Source organism: Abramis brama, assembly GCF_963993115.1.
Source record: "Abramis brama genome assembly, chromosome: 19".
Lineage (NCBI taxonomy): Eukaryota > Metazoa > Chordata > Actinopteri > Cypriniformes > Leuciscidae > Abramis > Abramis brama.
Window position 1 is genome coordinate 22,376,969 of NC_139981.1, and position 12,429 is coordinate 22,389,397.

Below are 12,429 nucleotides of genomic sequence, written 5' to 3' on the forward strand. Positions count from 1 at the left end.
TGCAATTAAAGAAAAAAAATATTATTCAGCATCATGTTACAAGACACAGCAACTCACGTGGTTTCACAGACAGGGCTTAGATTAAGCAAGGATTAGAACCTTAGTTAAATTAGGATATTTAAATAGCTTTTTAAGATTTTAAGATATGCCAGTGCAAGTTGCTTTCAGTTAAAACAGCTCAAATATACCTTTTAGTCTGGGACTATAGCTTAACCCTTGTCTGTGAAACTGGGGGGTTGTGTCTAAACATTCTCATCATGGTCAGATCATCTATATGCAGAAATGTAATTTCTGGTGGGTTTATTTTTTTCAGCATCTGATGGGCAGCATTAGTCTGGGGATGATGATGATGCTGCTGGAAAATACAGTAGACAGAAGTACTGACGGGACGTTTGTGTTTGTGTCAGTAGAAGTATATGAAGTGGCTGTGAACTGTGTGTGTGTGTGTGTGTGTGTTTTGATGCTGCAGGTCAGTGAACCCTGGAGTGTCGAGCTAGAAGAACAGATGCCCGGGATGTCACGCTCTGTTGTGACCCTGCTCACGGCTCATAGACATGACAGAGAAAAGCATATCCCTGCCAGTCGCCCACTGTGTGTGTGTATGGCTGTGCACTGCAGTATTGAGCATCGGAGACGTTTAAGTGGATTGTTGTTGGCTCTCTTTTCTGTTGATCAAATACAAACATTGTTCAGTGACTAAACTGAACAGAGTCCAACCACCTCTCTGTCTCCTCCACAACAGCCTATAAATCCTGAAGAAAGACTGGAGTTTTACAGACTGGAGTCACGCCAGCGTTCTTGTTCTAGATCAATACATAATAGATAGAGCGTAAGTCCTCTGCTGAATCTAATTGATGAGCTAGTGCTGCAGGTGTCTCCCCAAACACAGCTTTCCACACTAATGTCCTGACAGTGTGAAGTACCCAGACTCTGACAGTTAACTTGCAGCTTTCGACTTAAGTATACAGTACTAATCCAGCTCAGTCCGTAAACACTGAGACAAGTGTGCCAAAACTCATCAATAAAGCATTTTTGATCCGATGAAGAAGACGATGTGAGGCACAGCGGATCTAAATGTAGCAGTCACTTTATTAAACAAAACAAAAACACTAGGGGTGTAACAATACCCTAATTTCACGACTCGATACATATCACGATACTGAACTCACGATACGATATTATTGCGATACTCCAAGACATATAATAAAAATGTACTGTTGATTAAATGCTAAATTTGATATAAAATTAATAGGCTTGGACAATGGTGACACCAGAATAAATATATTCATGATTCTGAACCTGAAAATACAGAATTATTTTAGACGAATATGCTTAAACTCTGTCACTGGCTAGATATATTTAAAATAATGTAGGCCACTTTTTACTGGGGCCGGTTGCATAAAGCTCTAAGACAGTCTTACAACTTAGACATCAATTTATTTTCTTTAAGACTGTTCATATCTTTTTTTAAATCATTTACATAAAAATGTAGATTAGCCTAATTTGATAGCAAAAACTAAGACTGACTGCCCTTGATTAACTGCTATTGGGTCATATTTGAACTTAAGACACTGTCTTAACATAATGGCTATGTTTATGCAACCGGCCCCTGGTAACATAAGACTTATAACATAAGCATTATCAGGACCCACTAATATTCCCCCATTATTATACATTATATTCAACATAATATATTGTAGTTTAATGTAGTACTGACTCTGAAAACTTCAATTTTTTCTCACAGGGTAATTTTTATTTTGGGTGAACTATCCACGATACATATTGTCACTATCCACGATACATATTGTTGCATTTTTGTATTGCGATATATTGTGACACGATATATTGTTACACCCCTAAAAAACACGCTAACCTCAAAGAACAAATTAGACAACACCAGACAGTGAACAACTGAAAATCAGGGCAATACACAAGCTAATGAACTAAAATGAAACAGGTGTGAGTAACCAATTAAAAACCTTGGTAACCAACGATGAGCGAGAAAATAGGAACTATGGAAACATGAAACAGTGCGAAGCAAACTAAAAGTTCACAAAAATGGAAATTAATGGACAAATGTGCACGTACTCTGTAGATTGTGATGTGCAACAAACATCAAATCAGAAAGCGAGCTGACGGAAGCATAACACGACTTCATCCAAATCTTTTTCTTTTCCCCCCACAAATTTACTGTAAAAAGCTGTCCAAACTTCAGGGACTGTACACGTCAAGTATATATTAATATAAAATTCAAGACTTCCTGAATATCTTTGTTCTGTAATCCATACAAGAAAATCTATATGTTTGAAGTGACGCTTGGATGAGATTTCTCCCCCTCACTAGTGCGCTGAACAAGAAACAGAAGCACCCGTTTCCACTCACGCAAAACGCCTCTTAGTCTGGATGACGTGTATCCAAACCCAAACATATCACGAGCAACATGCACAAGTTATTCTTAGACTGAAGCTCTGAATCAAACTGATTGATGTCAGAAAGACATCTCACAGCAACATAGATGTTTTGTGCCACGGCTGACTGGTGTGAAATATATTTGATTAAAACGCTTCAATTAAAGAGTTGGTTATGTACCAAAAAAAAAAAAAAAAACGGCCTGGCTTCCAAACAGGGACGCAGAGTTCTTCCAAAAAGCCAAGATGTGAACAGAAAGAGTTTGGCAGTGAAGGCGCGTGAGTCACATCAGTGTAATGACTCACTGAAGGTTTATTACAGCCTCTTACTTCTGCCACCCTGCATTAGACTTACCGCCTGACGGAGGAATGGTTCGGGTTTACAGATTCATCAGGCTCAACGTGTGAGCTGAAATGAATCTCAGAACTTATAAGTAGGCTGATAACTAAACGCTGTATAACTCTATTTAGCATTGGGTGCGTGGAAATGTGATTGTTTAACAAGCAGCCTAAAACTGATAGCTACTATTTTCATTTTATTTCATTTTGGGGGAAATCAACCTGGAAATGGTTTACTTGAAATTGTATTTGCACAGTATTAAGCTAGGATGTGAGAAAGTGTGTTAACATCTTAAAAATGACTCATTTCAGTCTCATATTCAATTTTCTGTACCTCACCTCAAAGAAAGCCCACAAGGCCTACCAGATCTCTGAACTGCCAACATCAACCTTTTAGTAATCATAGAAGCTGCCAGAATTTGTCTGCAGGCAGGCCTAAACCACTGCAACAGTATGAGTAGACCCTTGGGTCTGAGCCAGAGCTGAAACCAAAGACCATTGAGTGTTTAACATCCCACTTCATTCACTATATTAGACGTAAACAAAACCACACAACCACTCAGCTTCAGGGGAAAGAGCATGTACAGGGTTCATACATCATGGAAATGGGAAAGTATGGGACATGTGCTCAGCCTGATGTTATTGTGATCAATAATAACAATATAATTATATATGCACAGAAATGCTACAGTAAAATGTATTATAAAATTGCAAGTGATAAATAAAAAGTATGATTTAAAATACTATTATTATTCATGCCAACAATATAGTTACCAAATTGCCTCACGATATCATTTCTGGCAGCTGGCATATTAATGACTGAGTGCTTATATATAACAAGAAGTAAAACATAATCTGCAGTTTTCCAGTAATTTAACTGTCTCCGCTATAGTGACAGGAAGCCAACAGCTTTAAGTGTTTCTTTTAAGTTTCTGTCTGCAATAACAAGCAGATGCACTTTTTGCATCATCTTCTGGACTGAAGGAATGAATCTTTCGATGAAAATAACAGATAATCAGCATATCTTCCTCTCTTAAATCCATGTACAAATTTCTAAAGGAATTTCTATCATAATTTGGAAGACATCATAATCATAATTCCACAAAATTTGACATGGTTCTTGTATATGATCAGATGAGGATTGATACCAAATTATGACCCCCCAAAAAACATATAGGCATGTCTTTAGGATTTGAATGAATGCAAATGTCTTGTATTTGATGTATTTTTAACCTCAACAATAATCTGTTTATATTCTAACCATACATAGCGCAGAGAACAGCCAAACATCTGCACTGTGATGCGTAAAGCCAAAGGAGACATTAGGTGTTACTCCGTAAAATTAGCTTATTTTGCGGATGCGCTACAGTTCGATTTAAATTACAACGACTATAGAATCAAAGCACACTCAACTGCGCCTTAAGACATGAAAGAAAGCAGACCGCCGAACAGAATGAGGTTAAATCTCGAATCGTGTTGCGGACGGAGCCCGTTGCGCACGTACCTCTCACTTTGGTCAGGGTGAGCACCGGACTGTTACAGGCGGACAGCGGCGCGACCCGGGCCGAATGTTTCTTCATACTGACGAGCTCGGACAGACGGAGCTCAAGCCGCATCGACTACATCCCTAAAGCTGATTGTTTCCGAACTGCTCTCGATGTATCGTGCGCCTCCTCTAACGTTACCCCTGATCTCTGCTCTCCCCTCCCACTAAACACTCTGCGGTATAGCCTACTCCTGTATGGTCCACGCGGGACAGTCACAGTGCTGCAGTTCATTTCGTCTGCCCTATACCGATTTGCACCGGAGTTTTAAAAGCTTAGGTATATAAACCTCTGCAATGATGTTGATTCTGCCAGCTGCGTCGCTGAACTAGCATGTTAACCTTCTTTATCTTCATATTGTTGCATAATGTAAATGTAAATATAAAACTGGAAAATATATATTTTAAACAATGAATAATGATTATATATAATGATTATAATAAATTATTTTTTAACATTATTTTTATTATTGAATTATATATATATATATATATAAAATAATATGAATACTAGTTTTCAATTTAACTTAAAATAATAATTATACATTTCTTTAAAATACTGCTTTTATTTCCAAATGTATCAAGATTTTTAAAAGTGTTTTAAAAAAAAATTTTTTTATTCATATTATATATATATATTTCATATATTATTTATTTATATTATTTAACGAATTAATTGAGGTCACAAGAAATGCATAGGATAAAGTGGGAATAATTGTCACACTATCACTGATCATTTTTGCCATTACAGTGGTGTAAAGTATTTGAGTAAATTTAATTAGTTACTGTACCTGTAATTAGTAGTTACTGTAGTAGTAGTGTAGTTAATTAGTATCTTTTTTGGCTACTTTGTATCAGAGTATCAGTCACTTTTACTCTCTAGTCTACTTGACTACATATGTACTATTTACTCCAATAGATTTGTGAAGAGTAATGCCATTAATTGTTACATTTTGGCATGGCACCTACTGTAACTTATTTTGCAGCAGTTTATTTCTGCTACAAAGTAAGTGATAGCGCCATCTACAGGGCATTGAATGTACTACATCTTAAGCGTTTTGCTTTTACTCACCAACACTTGTCAACAAGGCTACTTTAAGCGAATGTGAGTGCATTAGCAGGTGTAGTTGCTGAATCGCAGGTTTTTCATATCTGAGATGAGGAAATGGCAGCAGCTGCTGATGAAGCCCAATTTATGTTACCCCAATGCGCCCAGGCCCATATGCACGTCCATTCACGCTATGCCACTGGGTGACTTGTAATTTGTAATGGAATAATTTAATCACTGTAAGGTATCTCTACTTTTACTTTTACTATACTTTTTAAAGTATGGTTTTCAGGTACTGTTTACACCTCTGCGCCATTATTGCTAAGGGGGAAAATATACAGTTCATTTAACACATACTGACCTTTTGTGACAACAAAATTATAACCTTTAAATTTTCAAAAAACAAAACAAAACAAAACAAAACAAAACACCTGCCCAGATATAATTGTGACAACCTGCTAGGACTGTGGAATTTATTTGTAATCAATTTTCCACTTTCAATTATGGCTTCCAACATTTATGAAAACAAGATAATCGAGGTTAAACAATTATTTGTGTTCTTCGGCACAGCGGTGCGTTTTCATTCCTCCCTAAAAACCTGAACTTTTCAAACAACCAAATCAGCCAAATAAGTGAGTGTTGTAAAATGCAATTAACGGTTGCTAAACCTGAGGACATGCTTGATATTAAACCGTTTTAATAAAAGCACATTAAGAAGCAAATAGACACTGTTCTCCAGGCGGCTTTCTGTGTGCGCTCCGAGACTGAGCTGAACGCATATATGCAAAGTATATGTGGGCTTCGGATACACGCCTAAACGGTCAAATAGCCTACACACAAAGAGTCAAAGTGCCAAGTATTCTCATAAACGCAGTCGGTTTTATCTGAAAGTCCCCCTGTAGTCAATCATATTATCACTTAAAACTCATCTTTGATCACCAAAATGACATTTCTGTCAGGACCACTACCGTCAAATATGATTGACAATTAGCATACAGTTTGGATTGGCGGTATGGTTCCGTTCTGGGCGAGAACTCCCTGCGCATCCATGCAGCCTAGCATGGATAAGAGCAGGGAGAGCAGCAATAACCCCCCTTGGGGTAAACAGAACAGAACCAACATGAAAATTTGCAAATATATTTAATTCAAGATTTTAAAGTACAACATTATTCGATAATTATTCTGATTCAAGGGGAATCAGAATGTCAAATCCTGACTGGGCGAGAGGAGGAGCTGGGGATGGAGGAGGGTAATTATTAGCTCCTGAGAAACGCGATAGCTGCTGATAATACTGAAGGAGCTTATAGCCTATATGTATATGGTGATAGGTGTTAGAGTTCTCAACGGGCCTGAAAATTACAACCCGACCCGACCCGGCCCGTGGCTTTTAAAGCCCGGACCCGATCTAACCCGACACATCAACATAACGCGTCAGATTTTTTTTTTTCTTATACACGTATTATCATGACCAGCAGACGGGAATTTAAACCAACCTTTAATGTTCACACCTTTTAATAATACAAACAATACAAACAACTGAAACAATAAACTTTAAAATATCTAAATAGGCTGTAGTAGCAACGGTGAATTCACCTGCAGCAAGTTTACTTTTCACCAACTCCATCTTCTTCTCTCCAGGCTAAAGCCCAATTTATACTTCTGCGTCGAACTCACGCCGTAGCTACGTCGTAGGCTGTGTGTAGCGCGCGTACCCTTCGGCGTACCCTGACGTGCACCTCTCCAAAAATGTAACAACGCGTCAACTCTACGCGGACGCAAGCGCTGTGATTGATCTGCTAGGACCGCTCCCTCGGGTTTCACATGCTCCCTCTGCGCGCGTCAACGCGGACAACGACGCAGAAGTATAAATGAAAACCAACGCGTTGCCTACAGCGTAGAGGCTCCGGCGTAGGTCCGACGCAGAAGTATAAATCAGCCTTAAAGGCGTGCACGCAGCGGCGTCAGGTCTGCCCCCGACCCTCTCCATAATGCACGTTGCACGCAGCAGCCAGACTTTCTTTACGGTGAACAGCAGCGATGATTAATATTTTTTTTTTTTTCACTGAGCGGAAAAGATTAAGCCCGAGGTCCGACCCGACCCGAGTCATTTGATTATATTTTCGACCCGAACCCGGCCCGAACCCGCGGGTCCCGTCGGGTTTGTCGGGCCGACCCGACCTGTTGAGAACTCTAATAGGTGTCGTATTCCTATAGGTAGATGTGGATCAGCTGAGGGTCAGCTGATGCGAGCTTGACTAACGTGACCTGCCAGAACTAAGTGTTTTTTCCTTGCTAAAAAATTATTCATGCCTTAAAATAACTTGAATGTAACTGAGACTTTGATCATATTACCCATAATCATGTAAAATAATTGTGATTTCAATATTGACCAAAATAATTGTGATTATGATTTTTGCCAAAATCGAGCAGCCCTACAACCTGCCCAAACTGGAAAAAAGAATAATAAAAAAAGAATAACCTAATAAAAAATAAATAAAACAAATGTGTGTATATATATATATATATACATAGTTGATCCTGGTAGAATGACAGGCATATACGCCACATTCCGAGCTGTGTTTGAAACACTGCAGAGGGACAACAACAGGAGACAGGAAATTCCCATTCAAACTTACAGCACTGGGGAGAGAAAGAGATCAGGAGAGAGTGTGTGAGTGTTCCCTTCCTTCTGTGAGAAATGATTCACCTTCCAGAACCCTAAAAGAAGATTTAATCCCGACTTTAACTGGAACAAGAGAGATTCCTCCAAGACTCCAACCTTCCCATTTACCTTCCTCTTCTCTCTCCTGTTTTATGTACTGGGTTCCTGAACATTTTCCACTCCTGCTTTCATCACAGCTAGGCTGTGTTTAAAGTTGAATGACTACACATGATTTAAAACGAACATGAAATATCATGACAGAAACCAGAACAGGATCTCTGGAGTGGAATATATACCTGTGATCCATCATGAGTCACAAAGGTCACGTGTCACTTAGGCCTCCACATGAAAAATACTGCAGATAGCGTCATGGAAGGATGATTTTATTAGACACTCCCATTTTGACATTCTGCAATACATTTCATGAATGATGGTCTTGACATTGTGTCAGAGTTCAGTGCATTAGAGACATGGCTTTAAAGGTGAAGCTTGTAATTTCTGCACCATTGTACACAAACAGAATAATTAATAAATAAATAAAAGAACTTCAAAAATAATGATGATTTAAAATAACTTTCAGCCCCAGTCACATCAGTCAAATAAAACAGATAGTTTTATGCCACTCCAGTGCTTTGACACATAGGGCCCTATTTTAACGATCTGAAAGAAGGGACAACTCTTCTGATTATTCTTTTCACTCTATTAGAAATCTTGCGAGGAGCACTGGTCGAGGCAAATTTATGGTGAAATTATTGTCTTTCCACTTCCGTATTATGGCCCCAAAAGTGCTCACTGGACCATTCAGAAGCTTAGAATGGCACCTATAACCAATGCCATCATTATGTCTTGAGACTGCTCTTCGCTTTTACCCATCATGAGATGTGTCTTGTGTGACACCTTGGCAATGAGACCTTTTTGTAGGCCATCATTTGGGACTGAACCAGCTGTTATTAATTTCCACTGACAGGGGGCTGGATTGCTTTTTAATTACTGTAAGTTTTCAGCAGTTGTCTTGGCTTTCCATGCCTTTTTGCGCCTCCCTTTCTTCATGTGTTCAATACTTTTTCCCTGTGTCATTTCACATTATTACACATAACTTAATTTCTGAACTTATTTTTGTTTGTTTCTTTGTATGTATGGCTTACTTGGGTTGTTACCAACATCTGGTGAAAATGTCAATAGCACCTTTGGAAATATATTTACTGAGAAAAATGATGACGTGTTCAATACTTATTTCCCCCGCTGTATATGTATATATATATATATATATATACACAGTATATATATTAGCTGTAAAAAAAAATCTACATTGTTTATCGTTTTGATCTTTCATTCAAAAAAATTTGCTAAAATCTAACCTTTCATTGAAGTAAAATAATTGAAAGTGGGGAGGAAATCACATTATGAAATAAATGTTTTTCTCCAAAACACGTTGGCCACAATTATTGGCACCCCTAGAATTTTTTACAAGTAAAATATCTCTGAAGTATATTCCCATTAATATTTACTTTTTTTTAGCACACCTGGTGTGACTAGGAACATAAAATTGTATAGCTATAACTTGTTTCACATGAGTTTAAATATGAGGAGACACAAAGGCCAAATTCCCTTAATCATCCATGAGTAAAATGAATGAGTAAATCGCAATGAGTAAAACCAAAGAATATAGTTCTGATGTGCATCAAAAGATGGTTGAGCATCACAAAATAGAAAGTGGCTATAAGAAAATAGCTAAAGAATTGAAAATCCCCATTTTGACCATCAGGGTTAAGAAGTTCCAATCAATTAAAGATGCTACGAATCTGCCGGGAAGAGGACGTGTGTCTATATTGTCTTAATGCACGGTGAGGAGGAAAGTTTGAGTGGCCAAAGACTCTCCAAGGATCACAGATGGAGAATTGCTTTCTTAATTATTTGATTACTTGGGGGTCAGAAAGCCTAAAAAAAAATATATCAAACAACCATCACCACATGTTCTTTGGGAGGGTATTAAGAAAAATCCTCCTCGCTCCTCCAAAAATAAACTCCAGCATATTCAGTTGTCAGACATGACTGGAACTTCAAAAGGGACCGGATTCTATGGTCAGATGAAACAACAAAAAAAGGCTTTTTGGCAGCAAACCCATCAGATGTGTAGATAGATGCAGAACAGGGATAAAAAGTACCCCATGCCTACGATTAAATATACTGCTGGATCTTATATGTTGCGGGCCTATTTTTTTGCTGGAGGTCCTGGACATCTTGTTCAGATACATGGTATTATGGATTCTTGTAAATACCAACAGATAAAAAATCTAAACCTGGCAGCCTGTGCTAGAAATCTTATAATGGGCCGTGGTTGGCCGTGTTGGTCTCCATCAGAACAATGGTCCAAAACAAACATCAAAATCAACACAAAAATGGGTAACTGAGCACAAAATGAAGCTTCTGCCATGACTGTCCCAGTCCCCTAAACTGAACCATATAGAAAATGAGTAGGGTGAACTCAGGAGAAGAAGCGCCAACATGAACTTGTTAATCTGAAGGACCTGGAGAGATTCTGTATGGAGGAATGGTCTCTGATCTCTTGTCAGTTGTTCTCCAAACTCATTATAGAAGAAAACTCAGAGCTGTTATCTTGGCAAAAGGATGTTGCAAAAAGTATTTAATAACAGGGAGCCAATAATTTCATTTATTTCATAATGTGATTTACCCCCCACTTTCAATTCTTTTACCTCAATGAAAGGTTTGATTTTTTGCGAATTTTTTGAATGAAAGATCAAAAGGATAAACAATGCAGATTTATTTTTTACCGCTATTTTTGATCATATTTACCAGGGGTGCCATAAATTCTGACCACAACTGTATATATATATATATATTTATTTCAAATTTAAAGTTTATAATTATTTTTTATGAGTGAAAATTATGGCGGTGAAACTAGAGGCCTGACCAGGCCAAAAAAAAACTTTCTTTGTTGACATACTGCATTTTAAAACAGGAAACTAGGAATGAGGAAACCACATTGATGCTATGGAAATGTTAATACTACGTAAACAGTTAGAAGAAAATTGATGTGTAACAGTATATCACATTTGTGCATTCATTCTTAAAGGGACAGTGGCCTCTGTTTCATTAATGCTAATAAGAAACTCACTGAATTTGACTGAATAACTTTTGTATCTTTAATATGAATCAATTTTATATTTAATTAATACAGTTAAGACAATAACAGTGTTTTATTTTTACATTTGATTTTTCAGTTTCTGTAGTATTTCTTTGTGGCGAGGAGGGCGTGGTTCAGCAAGGTCTGCACTGAGTGAGAGACCGAAGGTAGAGAAGGGAGGGGTTCGCCAACCCCGGGGCACGCCACCATCTGGTCCTCCGCCAATTGGATGGCCGAGTCCAGCGACGTGGGACAGCACTGGACCCACTGTGCCGTCTTCTTTGGCAGTCGGGCAATGAACTGCTCCAGTACCACCTGGTCGGCGATCTGGGCTACGTCGCTTCCCTCGACCACCAGCCATCTGTGGCATGCGTCCTGGAGCTGCAAGTCCAGTCCTGGAACAAGTCCAGGAACGCCTCCGGGTCATCCTGGGGCCCCATTTTCATGAGAGGCAGGTGCATGGGTGGGCCCGGTGCAGCGGTTGCTGTTAGACTCTCGGTCCGAACCTCCCGGTACACTCAGCTCCGGAACAGCTCGCGGTCCTCTTGCTGCGCCTGGACAAGGGTTCCGACGCAGCGCTCCTGGTCCTCCCGCATGTCCAGCAACGCCTTGTGATGTTCTTAGTGGAGTCCCGCGAGCGATTGTTTGATGTCCGCAAATGGTGAGGCTGACGGAGTATGCATGATGGCAGCGGCACTCTTCTTCCTTCCCGGGTTTCGGCACCAGTGTAGCAATTTTCGTAGGACAGAAGGAAGAAGACAGGGTCGGCATACTGAGGATAGTGGGTTCTTTATTATTTCTCAAAATCAAAAACCGTGCGCACACTGCACTACAGATAAACTCTTCTCCAATAACAGAATATAATATTCTTTTTCAGCTTTCAAGGCTTTCCTCAGTGATCCCAACACCCACAAGTCTTCAGTCTCTCTCTCACACAGCCACCATTCCTCAGTGGCTTTATGCGATCTCTCCGCGCCAATTACTGCAACGAGACACAGGTGTTTGTCATTATGCACTTGACCTACTTACTCACTGCTCGTCTCTCAGCTCTCTCTCTCAGTGCAGACATCGCTAAACCACGCCCACCTCGCCACATTCTTACTACATGATAAATAAACCTAGGCTACTATACCTGAAAAACTTAAAGTTTATTTATATATTATAAATTATTATTTATTTATGTTATTATTAATATTTATGTATGTATATTTTTTCTATTGTATTTGTCCTATTGTTTATAATGTGATTGTCATAAGCTTAATAATAATATTGGGTTTAACTAAA

The 12,429-nt window shown here is 38.9% G+C and overlaps 1 protein-coding gene across 3 annotated transcripts in view; it reads right to left on the reverse strand.

Moving 5' to 3' along the window:
- The window catches only part of slc35f3b (solute carrier family 35 member F3b), a 78,293-nt gene that overhangs the window by 29,645 nt on the left and 36,219 nt on the right, over positions 1–12,429 (reverse strand). The window contains exon 1 of one of the 3 annotated variants that reach the window (XM_084092817.1): positions 4,252–4,466. The exons of 1 other annotated variant lie outside the window; for it this stretch is intronic. In XM_084092817.1, coding sequence (XP_083948943.1) covers positions 4,252–4,363 — 112 coding nt within the window. In that variant the 5' untranslated portion in view covers positions 4,364–4,466. Of the gene's footprint in view, positions 1–4,251; positions 4,467–12,429 lie in introns of those variants that run through there. One more of the 3 variants, XM_084092818.1, reaches the window with a different exon arrangement.